The sequence below is a fragment of the Geospiza fortis genome, unplaced genomic scaffold (genome assembly GCF_000277835.1).
Source record: "Geospiza fortis unplaced genomic scaffold, GeoFor_1.0 scaffold1509, whole genome shotgun sequence".
Taxonomy (NCBI): Eukaryota; Metazoa; Chordata; class Aves; order Passeriformes; family Thraupidae; genus Geospiza; species Geospiza fortis.
Genome location: NW_005054726.1, coordinates 6,586 through 27,506, shown reverse-complemented (window position 1 = coordinate 27,506; position 20,921 = coordinate 6,586). Strand labels below are relative to the sequence as shown.

General features: G+C 52.6%; 1 protein-coding gene across 1 annotated transcript; it reads right to left on the bottom strand.

Moving 5' to 3' along the window:
* Positions 1-10,111: 10,111 nt before the first annotated feature.
* RGP1 (RGP1 homolog, RAB6A GEF complex partner 1) lies at positions 10,112-20,921 on the bottom strand. The gene is made up of 9 exons (XM_031065286.1): positions 20,856-20,921; positions 20,108-20,244; positions 16,686-16,825; positions 16,239-16,322; positions 12,587-12,736; positions 12,361-12,507; positions 11,859-11,986; positions 11,442-11,619; positions 10,112-11,219 (listed from the first exon to the last, which is right to left on the bottom strand). The coding sequence occupies exons 3-9, from the start codon at positions 16,816-16,818 to the stop codon at positions 10,996-10,998; spliced, it is 1,044 nt and encodes a 347-aa protein (XP_030921146.1). The 5' UTR covers positions 16,819-16,825; positions 20,108-20,244; positions 20,856-20,921; the 3' UTR covers positions 10,112-10,995.

Genomic DNA, 20,921 nt, shown 5'->3' with positions numbered 1-20,921 from the left:
ACACACCATACACACACCATACACACCGCACACACACCATACACAACCCATACACACACCATACACAAACCCCATACACCATACACACACTATACACACACCATACACACACCATACACACACCCCATACACACACCATACACACCCCATACACACACCATACACACCCCATACACACACCCCATACACACACCATACACACACACCATACACACCCCATACACACACCATACACACCCCATACACACACCATACACACACCATACACACACCATACACACACCATACACACACACCACACACACAGACTTACCATACCTTAGGTTTTTTCTAGCTCCATTGTCCGTTCCCTGTCCCAGCACCCTGCTCCTGGTGCCTGCAGCGGTACATGGCTATCTGTGGTGGTCCATGGTGGCCCACTGTGGTGATGCCTCCCCCCGTTTTCCAGGCTGCACTGCGATCTGAGAATTGCTCCTTAGGCCTGAGCCTTGAAAACAGCACCTGGGCTCAGCTCTTCTTCAGCTTATCAGAAATACTCCCTGATAATAGTTCCTGCTTCCAGGAACTGCTGCTGTCTCACAGAGCTCCTGGGTTTTTCATGAACAGCGCTGGCAACTGTTTTTCTTCTTCCCTGAAGGGCAGAACATGGCTGTTCTCAGATATCCAAAGAAAGTGCGGGCTGAAACTGTGGCAAGGATGGAACTGTGTTACAACTAAAGCCCACTCTCTTGCCGCCTGTAAACAGTGGTCCAAAATGAGACCCCCTGAGCTGTCCCGGACCACAGCAGGCTGTGGCCAGCATTTCCCTCTGAACGGGGCCTCCCAGAGCCGGCAAACTCAAGCCTGTTGTACTTTGGGATCACCCAACGATGATGGATCCTGGGCTGGTACCCTCGCTCCATGAGGCTCAGCCCTTTGCCTGTTGCGGGGATGCAAAGGCATCCAAAGTGAGCATTTCACTGACCCCTGAGGGGAATTTTTCACAGGTACCTTGTCTTTCTGTCTGTGTGCATGCCCCCTGTGCACAGGCTGTACCAAATCTGGGAGAAATGCTGCTCTCTTAGGTGTTTAAGTATCTCAGATCTAAGTAACTTAAGCCTGTAAGCAAGGTTAAGTCATAAGTTATAAGCAAAGTTAAAGGCTGCTAAAGTGTTCTTTTGCTAAGTTGTTAAGTTACATATGTTAGATGCTGTAAAGTGTTATTCCTCTGTCAAATTGTTAAGTTACAAGTTAAATACAAGTTAAATAGTGTTACGAGTGAGTGCTGCTAAGCTTTTAGGCCATATTCCTTTTTATCCTTGCCCTCACTGGCTTTTTGTCACACACACACACACACACACACATACACACACACACACACGTACACACATACACAGACACACTGACACACATGCAGAAACACAACCCTAGATGGCTCTTGGTTCATGTCTGTTTTGATTGCCTGGATTTTGTTTGTTGTTCCTTTTTTCTCCTCAATGTGACTTAATTGTCTTGTAAGTGAATCTTGCCAATGAACATTGTCACGCTGCCACTTGATATTAAATTTGGTTTTTGCTGATACCCTTGCCAGTGATTTTTTAAAGTGATCTCAAACACTTGTTAGTGACACACGTGCTGGTCCTAGGACTGCACCGGATCATGATGAGCACCGAGGGCACAGTTATACTTGTCTGCTCTGGGGGGCTCACACCCCTGAGATTCCACTCCTCTTTTCCATGTTCTCCTGGCAAGCACAACCAAGCCCCTGGTCCCCAGAGATGACAATTGTTTTTCTACCTCCTGGCGTGCAGCAGCACAAGGCCATGGGCCTTGCCAAGCTCCTTCACCTCCATGCTGAAAGTGGAGCCAGAAACCTGCCAGCCTCAGGAGGTGGCTGTAAAGAGCGTGGCAGGCACCACAAGCGAGTGCCTGCAGCCCCGTCCTCACTGCCAGGGCCAGGAGGAGCCGCGCAGACACTGCTGTGCCAGGGCACAAGCAGCACTGGGTCACAGGGAGGGCTGGCATGGACGGCATGGATGGCAGCAGCCCCTTCCTCCCGGAGGCTGCGTGGAAAGAGGCCAGGGATGGAGAAGGCACCGCCGAGGACTCACATTTCTACTCGAGTGTGGGTCAGGCTTCTGCTGGGGTCTCTATTGCCAGTGCTCACATTGCCACCATCCCTAATGGGAGGGCAACACCTTCAGAAGGTCAGAGAGGCTTCCATCAGGTGAGCACAAAGCACCCAGGACTGGTGCAGATACATGGGGTGACCTTTCCACATACGGGCTTCCTGTGCTTCTGCTGTCCAGGGAGTCTGAAGGGTTCCTTGTTCGGATTTGAAGTTTGTGTGCCAGTAATGGAAAAAATAGAGCAAAGGCAAATATTTTAAAGGGAAAATTGTGGATGAATGTGGCAGCTGTGTCACCTCCCTGGTTCAGGACAAGGGTTGTCACTGTGTCTCCATGGGGAGAGCCCCTGGAAGCCACAGCTCTCTGTGCCCCAGACCCATGGTGGGATCCTAGGAGTGTCCTTTCAGGGCACTAGGACAGGAAGTGTCACTCATGAACCCCTTCAGGTGGGTGCTGCCTGTGCCAAGCCAGAGACAGCTCCTACAGTGCTTTCCCCTGCAACTTCTCTGGGATGCCCAGGCTGAGTATGTGGGTCTCAGTCCCATACCTAGGTAATCTTCTCTACCACGAAGCCACCAGCCATTCATGGCTTTTCCTGCAGTGTCCCTAGAGCAGGGTATCACCCCAGCATGGCCCTGAGGGGGGCAGTAAAACAGCCAATGCACTGTGCAGGGGGATCCCTCTTTCAGATACCACACTGAGGCCAGGGATCTGCAGGATCCACCCAGGACATAGAAAGCCTCAGGGTCTCCTGAGGGGCTCTCCCCATCCCTGCATCCCAATGAAGCAATGTGCCCAGGACCAGGCTGGGAGTCCCCTGTGGATCCTTATAATGTTCCAGGCCATTATATGCTGAGGTCAGTGCTGGTGGCATGACATTGCCACAGCAAAGTCTCCTCCAAAATGAGGGGCCTGGACCATTGACCTCCCCGGCAAGTCCTCAGGCCAACAAGTGCCTGGCATTTTTTGGCTGGTGCGGTTTCTGCGTGGCCTAGGAATGATCTCCTAGGGTTATTTCTGACTCACAGGACAGGAAACATTTCGGGGTTTAAGCCAAGCTGAATAATATGCTCATTTCCTTGTGCCAACTACAAAGCACCTGCTCCAGGGGATTTATGGAGTGCCGGCCTCTCGCAGGCACCGTGCGGCTGCCTGCCCGGATGTTTTTATTTTCCTGGTATGGCCAGCAAGTGCCAAGGCCTGTTTTCCTAAACACCCCGTGACCTCCTGGCATGTTTCTTTGAGGGGAGCCCAGGCAGAGCCACGGGCTGCAGCACACCCGTGCTGGGATACCCAGGGTGCTGGAGAGCCGGGGTGGGTGCCAGCACCCTGCCAGGGCTGAGGGCAGCAGGTGGCCAACCCACTGATGCCAAAACCTGGCCTGATGCAGAGCAGCCACAGCTAGGATAAATGACCTGGGAAAGTCCCAAAGGAATGGAACATGGGCATGAGCAATGAGCAGGGGAGGATGAGACCATGTGAGAGAGGACAAGAGGGCACGAGTGAGCTCCAGCGTGGGACTGCCCAGGACACAGAGCCCACCCCGTGACTGGGGACCTGCAGACACCATCCCACAGCAGGCCCTGTCCCACGGCAGGGAACCCAGCCAGGGTTGCAGAGCCCCTGGGAAATGCTGTGCCTAGCCTCTAGGGTCAGAACAGCTCTTCCTGCAAGGAGGGTTGGGGTGCTGAGGCCAGGGACATCCATGGAAGACACAAGGCATGCCAACATGCCTTGCAGCCCATGGTTCTGCACCTGCACTGAGCTTCACCTAGCAGGCAGATAGTCTGCAGAGTTAGGTGACATCAATTTTTTCTCACATCCCCTCTATTTTGTCCCCTTTTTGGAGCAACAGTCTCATTGCTGGTGGGGCCGTACTCCAGCCCCTATGAGCTGTCCCATCTGGCCTGCCAGCTGTGGGATGAAGGATGCCATGAGCCAGCTATCATGCCCCGTCATTCCTTTGTCTTCCCTTCCCAGCTCCTGACTGCCTATCTCTCCCTCACTCCTCTGGTCACCTTTCCGCGGTGAGCAGTGAGCATTCACGAATGCTCATCACTCAGAGCCAGCATCTACCTGCACCTGCCCTGGTGCCCTGGGTACTCTGGCGCTTGAAACACCCTCAAGGTGGGCAAAGAAAGGTGCCCACATCCCAGAGCTGCTTCAGGGTCCACAGCAGCACCAATGCAGTTTGGTCCAATGATAAACTGGGGTTGTGGATTTTTTTGTTTGTTTTGGGGTTTTTTGTTTGGTTTTTTGTTGTTGTTGTTTGTTTTGTTTTTTGGGTAGTTTTTTTTTTCTTTTTTGTTCAGAGAAAAAATAAAATAGCTTTGGGGACCAGGAGCCAAGATCCCCAGTGCCTAAAACAGCAATCACAGCACTTCCTTGGATTTATGGTGTTTGCTTTCACAATGCCAGCCGAGATCCTGTTTGCTTCCTGCTCCGCAGCTGCAGCTCCAGCTGAAGGCTCAGGAGATTCAGGTTTTATAACCCTCCTGGATTCTGCTGATGGCAACTTGTCCAGCATCAGTTATTACCCCCTGAGCCTCCTGCGGTGCTGGGGTGGGCTGTTGTCACCTCATCCCAGCACCACTGGCTTGGGTGCTCTTCCTTCCCCATCCATGGGGTCACAGCCCCAGCACTGGGCATTCTGCTGCTCTGCAGAGGTATTGCTGGGAGAGGAGGCCAGCAGAGCTGTGTCCCTGGTGGGGTGCAGCACACAGCTTTTCTCAGACACAGCTACACTCTGAGACCCAGGCCAGGCAGGAGAGCTGGGTCCTGCTGGGAGGATGCTGAGACATGGATGTGACCTTCTGCAGGATCCTGGGATACTCAAAGGTGGTGACTGCTCCTCACTGGCACACACGTGGACAGGCAGTGATCCCTTCTGATGGGCTCTGCCTGGTAAATCAAAGGGACTGAACTTCTAGAGAGGCACTTCTTCCAGCCCCTTTATCCTCTCTGTGGTTCTTCCCCAGGTCTCAGCTGTTCCCCAAGATGTGAGACCAAAAGCAGCTGCTTTCTTTCAGTCTCTGCAGCAAAACCTCCTCCAGGGTGGCACAGCAGGAGAGGGTGTCAGCTCCTCCTGCCACAGTGCCCTCAAGAGCCCAGGCAGAAGCTCTGAAACACCAAGTCCAATTGCAATTATTGCTTTCCAAATTACAAGTTCCCTCCTGTACAACCTGGACCAAAATGCTCTGGATCACCCATGGGGTTGTGTGTGCTGGGGACGGGTGGGTGCCCAGGAATGCAGAAGTGGTGGAAGGAAAGTGGTCAGGAGGGGAAATAGCAGGATCAACAGGCTGTGGGGGACCACCAGCCCCTTTCTTTATGCACAGACACAGTGTGGATGGTGCTCCACTGCCCTGGTCCCTCTGCAGTGGGCCAAGAGATGTCCTGATACTCCTCTATTTCTCTGCATTTTCCCAGCAAAGCACTTTGAGTGAAAACCCAATAGCCATGAATGGACTCGTAGCTTTAACCCTCTATTTAATGAACCATAATGGCTACAGAAATCCTGAGAATGCCTCTCCACGTCCCTGATGGAGCAGGGGCAATGCCCTTCCCCACAGCCACGAGATGCTGTCGCCCCAGGTTTTGAGCACTCTTCTGGAAGCCTGTCCAAATCCTGTGGGCCTCTGAGTGAAACCCACCACTTCTTTTTTGTAGCATTTTCTGTTCTTGTTGATGAAACAATGATGGATTATTTCATTGCAGTTACTAGCGTGCCAGACTTCTTTTTCCAAACACACAATAGGAATATTAATTAACTGCTCTGACGATGAGCGCTTTTATCCTCCTTATATAGTAACAACTCTGCACCAAAGGGCAAGTTCCATTTGTCACTGATACACTCCACCATCCTGGCTCATGGCCCAGCGGTCAGCAGGGTGTGCCCAGCAGTTCTCTGATTTGTTATCACCCTTTCCTAACAGATCCCACACTCGTTGCCATCCAGCCACCCCACCGAGGGACACAGCATCACCTGCGGCACTACAACAGGGCTGGGGTAATTCCCCAAGGGGAAGAAGGGATGCAAAGCCAGGGCTTGTCCCTCAGCAGTGAGAGCACAAGCTGCAGGAGATGGATGCAACAGGATGGCAAAGGGGCCCAAAGCACCAAAGGGAAGGGACTATGCCTTCAAATCCAAAGGTGGTGAATCCAGAGCGGATAAAGCGGATAAAAGGAAGCATTTTTCTTTCTCACTCTGTGCTTAATTAGACTGCCACAGGAAAATGCTCGGGCCAAAATTTAGCAGGATTCAATGAGGGATTGGGCACTTATAGGGATAAGAAAAATATCCAGCTATAATAGTGAATGCCAATACAAATTCTGGAAGGGATATTAAGCCTCACGCGTCAAGGTGTAAATTTATCCCAAACTCTCAGGAACAGAGAGCTTAATGCAGGGGCAGATGACCCACATATGCCACTGCTGCTGATGCTGCCTCACTGCCAGCATGGCCCTGTGCTGGCTGAGCCCCCGGCTGGACCATCCCCAGAGCCCTGTTTCCTGCTGCTGGCAGCACCTCTGACAAGGGCTGCGAATTTCTTTTGGCAAGTCAGCCCTTTGCTGGTAGCTCTCCGGGGCCATGTGGCTCCCAGGGCTCTGACCTCCTCCCTCTTGCACTTCAGCACACCTTGCCAGCTGATAACAGACTTATCACTTCTACACAGAGGCAGCCCCTCTGGATGAGGGTCTGTGAGGTCCACAGGTACAACCCTGGGTGATGTGGCACCTTCCCACAGGTCCTTGCTTCCAGCCAAGTCCCTCGTTTACCTCTCAGGTTACCTGCTGCCCAAAAGCATTTTTGCCTCCTAATTTTATCCCTCCTGTTTCCTGCTTCTGCTGGGGCCAGTCTGTAGCCCCTGGAAGAGGATGTTCAGCCCCAGCACCTTGTGGGTGCTCCAGGTGCATGGGCACAGTCCCCCTTCACGGGCACTGCTCAGATGAGCCCCGGTTCTGCATCAGTTGTAGTTGCTGTACTGTCTGCTCTGGTCACAGCACCAAATATGTCAGAGCTCAGTAGGTGTTTGGACAGCACTCTCAGACACATGCTGGGATTCTTGGGGTGTCCTGCACAGGGCCAGGAGCTGGACATGGTGATCGTGATGGGCCCCTTCCGACTCAGCATATTCTACAACTCTATGATTCTATGATTCTGTGATTCTGTGATTCTATGATTTTGTGATCCTGTGATTTTAAACCTGCTGTCCCCATCCCCAGCCCATGCATGGCTATGAACTTGGCACAGCTGCAGCCCAGGCTGGGGTGAAAGTGCCATGATGTGGTACTCAGGACTGGGTGCAAACACCTCCATCCCCAAATGAGGATGGTGCCATTTCCATCCCACACTGTTAGCAGAATGCTTGTGCTGCTCTGGTCACTGCGAGATGGGATGCTCCCAAAACCTTGGCTTGCTCTGAAGGAGCAGTGACGGCTCAGCACGACCAGAGGGGAGCCTGGAGCTCTTCTGGTCAGGAGCCAGGGTCTCCCGTGCTTGCTGCTTACGTGCTCAGCACACTGCAGAGGGCAACGCTGCTGGGGACCTTTGGATCTCCCCTTGCTGTGGAGCCTTGCACCCACAGGGGCTTCCAACTGGAGAAATTTCTGGAGGGCATGAATCAGCTTTTCACAGCTTGTTAAAAATCTTGATCCTACCTCTTGTTTTCATGCCTTTCAAATCAGGAAATGAGTTTTACAACTTTTCCAGTGGGGCACAGCTGGTGGCCAGGGTCGTAAAGCTGAACTTTATAAATATCTCTCATTGGGATCAGGGGAAGAGCATTAAAAAGGCAGAGAGGGAGAAAGAGAAAGAGAAGGCAAAGGAGCAAAGGCAATAGAGAAGCAAAGAAGTCCAGCTCAACCATCTATGGCCATGCAAGCACAGAAAATGAGGGGTGCTTGGGGCAGGCTGTGCCTGCTTCTTTCCCTCCTCCTCCAGCTGCCGGGGTCCCAGGCCAAATGCTACTTCCAGGCTAAAGGTAAGTGGGGAGGTGAGATGGGAAAAGGCTGAGAGGAAGAACAGGCCTCAGCTTTCTGAGCATGGCAGGGCTCTTCCCTATGCCTGAGAAGTATGGAAGGGACTGTGCTGAGCTCAGGAATGGGATCGTGGGCCAGTGGTGAGTGGAAGGAGCAGTCTATAAACCACAGAACAGCTCCCCAGGGCTCTGGCTGAGAAACAGCTTTTTGGGCCATGAAGGCTCCTGGCAGGTGCCTGGCTGGGCTGAGTGTGCAGGACTACCAGCAGAGGGAGAAGGGCAGCTCATCATCCCTCTGTTGTCTCCTCCCAGGGCTCCAGAAATGCCCAGACCTTAAGGGGTGTTGGATTTGTCCTCTCCAGGGAAGCAAGAGCCACTTGCTTCTTGCTCTAGACCCACAGGGTAGTGGTGAGAGCCACAAGGCAGGGCCAGGAGAGGATGGATGGGTACCTCAGCCATGAGAGGTAACAGGGCATTCCATACCTGCAGGATGGTGGACAGACCACCATATATCTTCCATAGCACAAGGTGGGTGAGAGCTTCATGGTACTTCTGCCCCTGTTCAGGCCACAGGGTGTCCAGGAGGCTTCTACTCACCCTCAGCACAGGCCCATGTGTTCTCATCACCACTGTTTCCTTTGCAGCTCCCTGTGAGTACGAAGGGAAACAGTTCTCCATTGGGGAATCGTGGCTGAGCACCAACTGCCTGCTCTGCACCTGCCTGCACCCCATTGGCGTGGGCTGCTGTGAGACGTGAGTGAGGGCCCGGGCTGGGGTGGCTGTCACCTCCCACCACAGCACCCTGCCCCTGCAGCAGCAGGTGTCTGGTGGCTGCAAACACAGCTGATGGCTGCAAATGCAGCTGGTATCAGAGCCTTGGGAGAGCTGCGGGCACCAGGTCCTGGCGAATAAGAGGCAGAGGTGGGCAGGACCTCACCAGGGCATTGAGGGTGGTGGGGTGAGTTTGGGCAATTGTAAAGGGTGTTTTGGCACAGCAAGACGCCCAGATGGGCCAGGAGCCACATCCCAGCCTGCCTGAGCTGGTCTGGAAGATACCCTGTGCAGGGGGCTGGCAGCAGGAAGCCATCCAGCGCAGTCAGCAGCCCCCTGGCACTAATCACTGATGGCACTGTGTCCCCTCCCACAGCACCCAGATAGAGAGTCTCGGCAGCGCCCCGCGCCCCTCGGCGCCACCCTCCCCTCCAGAGCACACCGCCCGCATGCTCCAGACCTGCCCCACCCACCCTGTAGAGGCATCACCGCCGGCACCTCCGAAGGAAACCACTATCCACACACCATGGTACCAAGCCTTGCTTCTGCCTTCAGCTTCCTGAACCAGGGCGTCCTCCCTGTGAGGTGTTCCGCACACCGTGGAAATGCAGATTCTACAGGATCTCCTCCAGGTGGGCAGAAAACCTTCAGTGACTAAAAAAAAGGCTACAGGACTAAATCAGCCCAGCTGATGGCAGTCCGGCATTCTGATATCCAGCCCCAAGCAAAGCAGCTCCCTACTCCCTCCCAGCCCAGTACCCCTCTGCACAGCAGCCGTGGGCAGCTCCCTGGGGTCACCACGGCACCTCGTGCAGGATCCCCACACCCTGTCCAGCCCCTTCTCTGCTCCCGGAGTGTGAGGGGCACAACCCACCTCTGGAACCACTAATGCCCCTGCTCCAAAAGCTCCTGGGTCCCTGGCACTGTAGGCCAGCCCTGGGCAACACTGCAACAGAGCCAGCCCAGGGTGGGTGGCAGAACAGGATGTCCCCAGGGAGAGCCCCATCCCCACTGGCAGGGGAGCAGGGTTCAGGAGAAGCAGAAGCAATCCAAGTGCCAGGGTGGAGGCAGCCACCCTGGCAGCTGCCCCAGCCTGTGCCATGCCTGTGTTGTGCACAGCCTTGTGTAGATGTTTCTGTTCTTGCAATAAAGATACTGAACAAAGACGTCTCCAGCCTGTGACTGCTGTAGAAGGTGGGATGTGTCCAGCACTGGGAACAATGTAGGAATCAGGCTCTTGGGAAAGCGGAGTTTTGCACATTCAGATGTTTATTACATTTCCATGCAAAGAGGAAAGTTCATTGGAAAGTTCAGTAAAAATGGGGAGCTGGCTGTTGAGCAGGGAGATCTCCATGCCAGCTCTTGGATGCACAGCACGCATTCCATACAGCACCCCAAGGATCCAAAGACCAGCAGGATGCTGGAGCTCACACCAGGAGCCCAGGCAGACAACAGCCCAGGGGCTCAGTGCTGCTCAGTTTTGAATAATCGTGATTGTACTGACCCAGCACAGGCCTGCATCCTGCTCACCAGCACATGCCAGCAGCACAGGGCTGGCCTGCCACCACCTGCCTCCTCCAGGTGGGGGTGGCTGGAGCACTGGACTCCATGTGTAGGACAACTTTCCAAGAGGCAGGACACATGCCAGGACAGGAGAGCAGGGTCTCACCCAGACCAGGTGGCCACTGTGCTTCACCTGGATGCCAGACCTCTGCTTGTAGGGTCTCTGTAAGGGCACAGCCTTCACCCAAGGGTGGTATGAAGCTTCACTGGAAGAACTCCTCTCTCCCCTCCCTGGGCTGGGCCTTTCCTTCTTGGAAGCCCCATATGAGATAAAGGCACATCAGTGGTTCCCTGGGAAGGCAGATTACTTTTTGCTGAGTGCTGGGACTTGCACCTTCACCCAGGCAGGAAGGGTTCAGCTTCAGCTGGGGGCTGCAGCACAAGACACTGCATCAAGCTGTGTTTTCCCAACCATGGACAGGACAGACATGTCTGGTGCCCACCTGGACATCACCGATGGACCCAAGGGGACACTGGCATGTGTGCACCACAGCACACTGGTGACAGTCCTGCCTGCCATTCCCACTGGTGGCACACGCTTGCAGCTCTGCAAGCCAACAACCTCTATTAAGTCAGATGGTGATGGAGTTAGTGCTGGAGAACTGAGATACGTAGGAAGCCAGGATGGGGTTGGTGGGAAGAACTTTGATGGGCAAGTCCCAGCTGAAGGTGTCCACTTCCATCTGCTCCACCCCAGTCCAGGTGACAGCCTCTGATTGGCTCCCACGAACCAAGCAAGTCCCTGCTGACTCCCCAGAAGTCACAAACTCAAAGTGCAGCCTCCACTTCAGGGACACTGTGGGCAAGAGGGCAGTCAGCACATAACACTCACAAGTGTCAGGGACAGCAACTGTCTCAGCACAGTCTGTCCTGGCAAGGGGACAGCAAATGACCCCACTCACACAGGCCAGCTCCCTCCCAAGGGACACAGCTCTGCTGAGCAAGGGCAGGGCTGGGGACATCACAGTCCTCCTGCAGAGACAAGCAGGGGTGTGTCCCTTCCCTGGTGGGTACTAACCAATGTTGGTGGTGAATCCTGGGGTTGAGCTGAGCGGGATGGGCAGGCTGAAGCTGCTCTGTGCTGTGTGCAGGCAGGACTCCTGATGGCGGGCGTGCACGGTGAAAGAGACAGGCTGGCCCCGCCGCCGCTGGAACTCCTCCTGGATGCTCTCCTCTGTCTGCAGGCTCACTGAGAACTGCAGGGCAATTGGCAGGGTGCTTGCTCTCACAACCTCATACATACCTCTTGCAAAGCCTTGGGGGGTCCATTTCCCAAATGAACTCAGGACTGGACCACTGTCCGCCTCAGACTCCAAGGAGACCCCAGCTGGGTCCCACCAGAAACCCTCACAGCCCAGTGCCACCCCAATCCCTTCTCCACATCCCTCACTCTAAACCCCTGCCTCTCCCCAGTAACCCCAGACACAGCAATGACCTGCAGACATGGAATATCTCCTTCTGAGAAGTTGAAGGTCCCAATGACATCCTCTCCAATCTTATACACAGTCTTAAAGATGCAGAATGTCCCCACCTTCCCACGAGTGTTGCTGATGTTATACAGGTCTGTGGAGCAAGAAAAGGGATAAGGGTTGTGGCAGCACAAGGCTCTGCTCTGTGCAGTGCCCTGGGTTAATGACATGACATCATGCCTCTTGTTCAGGTCCCTAGAGTGGTATTTCCTTTAGGAAATTTCTGCAGTGCGCAAGGGCAAACCCTATACTGGCTGCCATGTGCCATGGGCAGAGGGCTCTCAGTCTGAAGTAGGAACAGCCAGAGACTGGCTAGGGGTCTCTGACCAAAGCAGGCCCTGATAGAGCTGCTACACAGCTATAGTTGGAACTTTGTCACAGAGAAATATTTTGCAGCTGGCCCTGAGATGTTCTCCATGACCAGCCTCTTAGGAAGGACAGCAGGTTTGAGCAGGGAATATGACCTACGCAGGCTGCGTCGGGAGGTGGCCACCATGAGCAGCTCTGTCGCTAGGTCTGCCAGGCGAGAGTCTTTCTTCAAGCTCTCCTCCTCCTCCAGGAAGGGGTTTGAGGGTGCAACAGCCTCATCCTGTGGGAACTGGTAATCCTTGAGCCCTGGGAAGGAGGTGAGAGCATCAGCAGGGCAGGGTGCAGCCCGGGCTGCCTGTGCAGGGAGGGCAGTGCGTGGCCTTACCGTGCAGCACGAGGACGCGGAAGGGCACGCGCAGGAGCTTGATGGGGGAGTTGACGCGCTGGCAGCCGATGGTCAGCTTGTACACGTACTTCACTGACTGCCCCCGGAAAGAGGGGGGGCCATCCAAAGGCAGGGTCTCACAGTATGAATCTGCAATGAGGGCAGAAAATTTGCTTTCCAAAGCCAGGAGGAAGATCCTGCAGCTGTTGTGTGCAGGCTCCCTGCACCAAGTGTTATGACCAGCAGTGCTGAGCTAGAGACAGAGCCTGGTGCTTTCTGCTGTCTCCTCTTTCCTCCAGCAGCCAAGCACAACCCAGCTCCCCTGCACAAGGCACACTGCTCCCCACATCACATGAACCATCATCCAGATACTGCTTCCAGCACATACAACCACACACACAAACTTTGTCTCCAAAGAATGTGAAAGACGTAAAATCCAGGAATACAATCACGAGAGCTAAACTTACTCATCACGAGTTCAACCCAAATTTGCCTCTGTACACTCCTTTGCCCAGCTCTCTCACAGCACAGCCTCCTCCAGGCCCTGTCCCATGCAAGTATTGATCAGTACTTCATGCCTCTTTTTCTTTTGCTTTTGCTTTACACAAACCCTCAAACTCAGCAACAAGTAACTTTTCTCCTGTGTTTTTCTTTGAAGGACTGCAGGTAAATGATCAACAAACAATTCCTGAGACCTTCACATCAACCTGTGGTTTGTCCCCCTTGACAAGCTGATGACTTAGATCACAAAGTCTCTGATTCTGAGGGCTCTGAGGTACTGGGGCCTGGCTTTCACCACATTCAGCCCTCCTAGAGCTCCTTGGCCACCACACAAACCCCAATGCCTCTTGACACAGTGTGAACACTTCTGAAGCTTTCCCAAACCACACGCTGTATAACAAGAAAGACACAAACAGTGAACTGTGGAAAGTCTCCACCTCTCTGGCTTGCCCACCGTAATGCAGATACGCCCTGCCAGAGGAAGGGCAGCATCCTGCTCTGAAACCACAGATCCTTCCCCATGTCTGGCACACACTGAATGTTGAGGCTTAGATTAAAAGTTACAGTTACATTTTAAATATAACTTCTGGATTTCAAATAACAGGACTGGAAGAAAGAAAAAAGCCTGTGCTAGTGTGTAGTGGCGACAGGATGTCACACCTTAAAACACAAGCCTCTCTTTCTGGATGAGGGTGCAGATAAAATAGAGAACTATCCTGACAGGGAGGAAAATCAGACATTTCCAAGGAAAGAAGCAGACTTCTGTAACCCCCATACCAGACTCAACAAGAGGGCTCACAAAGACCTTCCCACCCATTGAGGATAATCTGAGCAGAGACCACCACAGTCAGAGAAGGATGGACAGTTGTGCATATCCCAGAAGGAAGCACATTCCTGCACTACAAATGCCTTCCTTACCCACCTGCTGTGCCCTCTGGCTGGCCTTCTGGCCTGTGTCCAGGCTGCTTCCATTTCCTCCCCTCTCTGTGATCTACCAAATTTTTAAAGGTATTACAAAACCAGAGTGGAGGCAAAACAGCCACAGAAATTATTTGAGGAGTTGAGAAAAAGCTTCATGGTGACAAATTTAAAGAGTTCAGCCTGGGCCACGTGTCAAAGGGCTGGGATATGAGTCAACCTCAACATATAGGCACCATAACAAGAGTAAGGTATTGTGGAATAAGTTGGTCAGCAAATGAAAACAAGTCCTTTTATCAAGAGACAGTCTGACACAACCTCAGCTGTATGTGCCAGCTCTGGCTGCAGTTTAATAACACAGTATATTGCTGAAGCAGAATTAAGATTTCTTGGGTTTTCTGGTTTGGTTTTTTTTCCCCCTTCCCAAACTGCGTAGGAAAACTCAAAACTTCTGAAAAACAGGAAATGAAGAATTAAGATACACACCCACACAGCCTTAACTCTCCCTCCATGGAGCTGGCAGGAGACCCCAGGAATGGTCTGCAAGTGTGCCAGCTGCCGTCTCACGTGACAGCAGCAGCACCACAGGCTGATGGTATCGGTGTGAACAGCCTGGCATGAACAAGACCAGGGCTGTGATACAGCCTGGGATTTCAGTGCTAAAAATGCAGTGCCACATGCAGCCACATCACATGTGATGCATGAAACAGACAGGTGAATCACACAGCAAAGGGGAAAGGCTGGACTGTACAGCCAAGGAACCTCAAAGAATAGGAGAGTTTGTGTCCTTCCAGAGGAGCTGTGTCCAAGCAGCAGGCAGATGCAGGTTGCTTGTGCCAGTGCCACCCAGAGGCAGAGAGGACACACACACATCACGACGTCATTGGAAAGGGTAGAAAATCCCTAGCTTAGCTGGGGGTTGAACAGCTTCTGCCTGTTAAACCAGCGCACAGTCAATCCCTCAATCCATCCCAGCCACCTGGAACTTGGGCTGTCGTCACTGATCTGTTATCTCAGAAACTGCCCAACTTGCCTAAAGTGTACCAGGAAAAGGGACTTCCCTCTGCTCCCAGGGAATGGATGCTCCAGCCCCAAACCTGCAAGCAGCAAGGAACACAGGAGAATCCAAGTGAGCCTCAGGCCAGCTAAGATTTCTGCCTCCTCCTCCTTCCTCCTGGCATGGTATCTCCTTTCCCCAGCATGCTGCTGTACAATAATAAGTGAATAACTAAACATCTTCAGACATCAGGCTCTGCAGTTTAGGGGCACAGCCCCACGATGGCACTGCCCCACCCCACTAACCACCAAGGCAAGCCAGTCTGGCTTCACCAGGTCCACCTTTCCCTCCAGTCAGGCCCCTCCAAAGCCAGAAAGACAGGAGACACCAGCTTCAAAACCAGCACGTCCCAACCCCGCGGCTGCCTGGTCTCCCTTGCAGCTTCACCTCCAGCTCTGCAGAGCTCAGTGATCCAGCAGAGCCCATCCCAGCATAGGCACTATCCTTTCCCTGCACTCTGCAGTGTCAGAGGTCTCCATCAACAATTCCCAGCAGATCCCTGGGAAAATAACAAAACTCTCCATGCACAGCCTGAGAGGTCTAACATCACTGCTGGTAATCACAGGCCACTGGAATGCAAAGGAGATCTGACATGACCTGAACAGGCTGGGTCACACAGCCACCAACCAAGAGAAAACAGCGCATACTCAGCTCTTTCCACAGCTATCGACTCAAACATGGAGAGCTCTGAGCAGAGAAGATGAGGAGTGCTCAATTTCACAGCAGGAAAACTAGAACATCCAGAAGACTGTTATTTCCAGGACAGCCACAACCTGAAGAGGAAGAACAAACCTTTGGAGGACACCAGCCTAAACTCCAAGAATACACCAGTGTGACTAAAGAAATAAAGGCAAGGAAATGCAGGTGTGTTCCTCCTGCTGCAACTAGGTATTTCAAAAGTTTTATGGCTTGCATATACACAGTGGACCTGCAGCAAATGCCCCAGGCCAGGGGCAGGACTGAGGGACACACTGCAGTACACAGCCCTAGTGCAGCAGAGAACAGACTCTCGATGCTGCAGCAGCTCCTCAGCATTCATGCTCCAATCAAAGCACACCACGTTTTGTGAGCATCAGGATCTCACACTTGCAGCACTCAGGTCTGCAAAGCCAGTTTTGAAAGCAGAGCTCCCCAGAGAGGAGCTCTGTGAGCAGGGGAAGAGAAGACAGGACTCACAGGACTTGGACTCCCCAGGATCCAGTCGCAAGTCACAGAAGAGGATCTTTGGTGGAGTGGACAGGATACACTGACCCCGCTCTCCTGGAAGAGAATAAGAAACACATGAATGCTGCACAGCCTCAGGCTGTGTCCAGGTCAGTCAAGCTTTATCCCCATGGGGAAGAACAAGGAGAGGAGAGCCAGAGAGGAAGCATCTCTTGCTCTGGTCATATTATGAGACGTTGCCACTGCAGCTGGACAAACAACTGTCATGTTTCAACCCAAGATACTGTCACTGTGATTTCAGTATTAACACTGTCCCACAACATCTATCACCAGGAAAGCAACACAACTTTGTACTCCTGATGCACGCTGCATCAAGACACACACATTATGGTCTGCTTGACTCCTGCTCACTGTGCTCTCACTGTCCCTACCCGGGTGACAGGCAGGAGTGGCACTCACCTCTGTTGGGGACAAAGACGGTCTCGTTCTCTGCCTGCACATCGTGCTTGCTGCCATCAGAGGGAGGGAGTGCCACCCGGCTCTCGCTGGCGTGAAACTGGCAGTGGATCTGGGCACTGGCCCATGCCAGCATCTCACTGAAAGCAAAGAGCAACACTCATATCTCTGCTTTAAACCTCAATTACAGCAGGCAGGAATTGGGAGAAGAGCAATTCTGCCAGCTCAGCTCCATGCAGGACTGCTTGTCTGGAAGAAAGGTGTTGCTTCACCATCACTGAAGCTGCTCTCACAGTCCCCTTCCAAACAAGCCCTGGGAGTAAGCTCAAGCTGGGATGCTGACTCAAAGCCACTTCCACCCCAGCTGCTGACAACAGCATCACCCAAAGCCTGGCTCTGCAGCCCGAGGACTCTTTTTAAGCAGCAATAATTGCAGTCTGAGCCACAACACCATCAGCACAGCACTGACATGGCATGATAAAACGTATCTGCCCTAAGAAACATGCTGTACACCCATGGCAGAGGACAACAGGCAGCAGAGGTCAGGAGCCCCTGCCCCCTTCTATGATGACAAGAAACAAGGTGGCTTGTGCAAAACTTCACAGGGATCTTTCAGCCAACATGCTGAGATCAACTGTTTCAAGATCCAGTCCAAAGCCTTTCTCATTTGTTCATCTTTCGCATCACCCACAGATTAGAACTGGCCACTCATGCACTCTTGGGAGGACACCTCAAGCTGCTGCAGGTGGACCCTGGCACAGGACTCTCAGCCATGAGGAGTTAAATCCCAAGTCACAAATCCCACAGAGCAGCACTCTGGTGACAACACAATCATTAGGGAAGTGGGCAAATTCTAAAGCAACAAATTCCTGCAGCCTGGGCTCAGCTGCCCCTGCCCACAGCACAGAGATGCCCCAAGCTCAACACTCCTCAGGGCAGGTAGGCATAGACATGCTCTCTCTGGTCCCACAGCACCATCCCCAACAAGAACATCAGCTGCTGTTTGTGCCACACCAAAGGAGGATGCTTCTGGGTCTTTCATTAGGACCTACTCACTCCTCCTTATGCAAGGACTTTGCTGACGGCAGTAGCGGAGGCAAAGGTGTCATTTTGACCCCTCTCTGTACAGCCCCAGCAATTAATGTAGGGCCACGCATCCAGCACAAAAAACACTCTTGTATTTTGGACTCTGCTGTGATGTCAGCCATTCCATAGGGCACTTCCCAGGGTATCAGTGACACCTTTCAGTTTCCAAATCACTCCTCTATTTTTTTTCCAATAGTGGTCTCTACAGTTTAGCCAGTGAATAGCTCCTCTGGTGTTTTCTAACATCACAATCTGATTAGTAAGCACCAACAACAGAGCTCTAGGCAGCACAGGGATTTTTTGTGGCACACGAATGTCCCTCCATGTGACACATCACAGCAGTTAAAGGTCTAGATGAACTCGGGAAAAAGGTGTGCTGTATTTGTGTCAGCTGACTAATGATGAGCTATTTGATCTCTTGTATGTGCTGGCTGCCCTTACCCAAGCACACCTCAGTTACTATGCCTAGTTGCTCTGAGCCCTACAGCTGTAATTCTGCATTTTCAAAAGTACCACCACGGCTTTTTCTGGTAACAACAGACATAGGGCTGCCGTATGTTTTTTTCTTGTAAAGTATCTGCTGTTTGGAAGCAGAGAACTGCTCTTGCTTGAGGCAATGTTTGCTAATTTTATATAAGCTTAGAGCTTAGCTTGATTACAATACCTTCAAACATCATATTTTGAGTATTTTTTTCTTTTTCAGTATAGCTTTACAACACGCCACTGGATTGTTTTCATTTTTTCTAGCCAGACGTCACAACAAAATTTGCATGTCCCTTCCTGCCAGCAGAGCTGGCTTGCTCAGCTAGTGCTTGTTCAGCAGTGGAGGATCCTGCACTGGTGCTGAGGTCACTTCCTTACAGTCTCACCTTCCCCAACAACTGCTGCAGCCTACACAGGACATATTCCAGGCAGCCTCTGAGTAGAAGAAATTTTTTTTTTTGTACTCCACCATCAAATTAATTTCCTGCCTTTCTTTCAATTCTGTTCCCGTTCTCAATATGTGGCCACGCTGTCCCTCCACCTGTCAGCCCCAAAACCTCCCAGACTCTGACAGGTCTCTCTGCCTGTTGCTTTGATCTGGCTCCTGCCTTTACACACAGCTTCATTTTCCAAACCACCAATCTATTTGCTGCTGCTGCCACTCATTTGACTTAGCCAGGTCTTGCCCCATTGATCACCTGGGGCTTTTTTATTATTTTAAAAACTTTTCTTTTTCAAGAGGCAGTCTTCTACAGATCACAACACATCTGAAGTTTTAAATGAAGCTCTCATGAGTGCACTGAAACCCCTCCCAAACCATGCTACTTGCTACCCTTGCAGTCCCACGTTTCAGAAGCAGACGAAACACAGGACATCTTGTCATCACAGAGGACAAAACTCTGGGAAGCTGGATGCTTATGCCACAGCTGAATTTGAAACTCGGTCTCAGCAGCCAAGAGGAAACAGGAAGAAAAGACAGAAAGTTAAGGAAGGCAATAAATACAGAATCCTTCTGCTGCTGAGACAGCAGGCACTGTGAGTGGGCCCACCAAAACAATCACATGTGAACATCATTCTAGTGATGAAAACACGCTGAACCTGACAGGGCTGGGAACAGGCACTTCCCAGGAAGGACTCAAGATGAGAAAGCACTCTCCACTCCCTAAGGAATCAGACAAGGCCGCACACTCAGCGGACACAAAGGCTTTGGGTGATTACTTGTGACATAGAGTCACCCCCTGTGAGCCAATATGGGAAGCTCCCCTCTTTTCACATTTCCTCAGCACTGAGAAGGGGAGATGCGGGGCTCAAGGGCTGGGCCGCAGAAAATGTGGTTGCAGAAGGTGCCCCCTTCAGACCCGACCCTTTGTCTGCCACCTCTGGAGGCAGGGCTCACATTGATCTGTCCAGCACTGCTGGATAAAAGAGAGCTCCTTCCACGAATGCAGGAAATAATGACGCTGCCTGGATGTTGCTGTGTGGGACTGTCACCCTGGTGTGACCAGATAGCCCACTTTGACAGCCAGTTTGGCTTCATTTTCCGCCAGTCACTGCCACTGAGGGCTCACCTGAGCAACAGAGAATCTCTAACTGCATACCTCCTTCCTTGTCTACTTCTTGGGGGCACAAAACCAGCATAATTACCTCAGCTTCACCCCCAAAATTGAGAGATGATGCAAGGCTTCTTTAAGGGAGTGCCTTGAGTTGGGAAGTCACAAGGGGCTGAGCTGGCACCACTGCCCTACAATGCAGCCATGACTACTACCCCAGAGAGGGGAGAGAGGGGGTCATTCCCTCTGGAGGGACCCAGGCTGCTCCAACACCTGGAGGCTCTGTGCATGGACTGGCACAGGCTCCTGGCAGACGTGGACTAAGCCGATAATGGGTTGGTGAAGGTGATCACACACTCCAGCACCTCCCCTGCCAGGAACACGGGCCCACGGCCCAGCTTGGCCACCACTTCAATCATGGCTTGGACAGTCCTGCTGCACACCTGCCAAAAAAAGCCAACATTGGGCATGTTATCACAGAATCACACATTCAAGGTATTACCAAATGGTTTGGGGTGGAAGAGTCCTTAAAGACCATCTTGTTCCAGCTCCCCTCCCACCACTCCCACCAGAACAGATTGCTCAGGACCCCATCTTGCAATGGGATTTATTTCCAGGGATAAAACAACCACAGTTTGTCTAGGCAACCTGTGCCAGTGCCTCACCACCCTCACAGAAAATAATTTCTTCTTAATATTTAATCTAAATATTTAATCTATTTTCAGTTTAAAGCCATTCCCCCTTGTGCCGTCACGGAAACACGGAGAGAGGGCTGGGCCATGTAACTGAGGGGGAATGGGGACAGAGACACACACACACCCAAGAGGTGTGGGGGGAAACACGCACAACCCCGTCTTTACAAACACACACATCTTCCTCCCAGGCCCACACAGGCCAGAAGTGCGGTCAGGACACACCGCGACGGTGAGAAGCACAGCCCTGACACCCAAGCCCTGCGGTCCCGAACGTAAACCCGCACACGGACAGCTCTACCCGAGGGATCAAGGACACAGGGCCGCAACCTTTCCGCAGCTCCCGCCTCGGGCCCACTCACCACCCGCACAGGCCGCGCTCGCCGTCCGCCACCACTGCAGGCCCGGCTCCCCCCCCCCCCCTGCCG

Excerpts from the sequence above, each read along its gene's own strand:
- RGP1 (XM_031065286.1), bottom strand. The coding sequence starts at position 16,818 with ATGCTGGCATGGGCCAGTGCCCAGATCCACTGCCAGTTTCACGCCAGC. Across the intron at positions 16,323-16,685 it reads CGTCTTTGTCCCCAACAGAG|GAGAGCGGGGTCAGTGTATC; the intron begins GTGAGTGCCACT and ends ATTCTCTTCCAG. Across the intron at positions 11,620-11,858 it reads GAGATATTCCATGTCTGCAG|TTCTCAGTGAGCCTGCAGAC; the intron begins GTCATTGCTGTG and ends ATTGCCCTGCAG.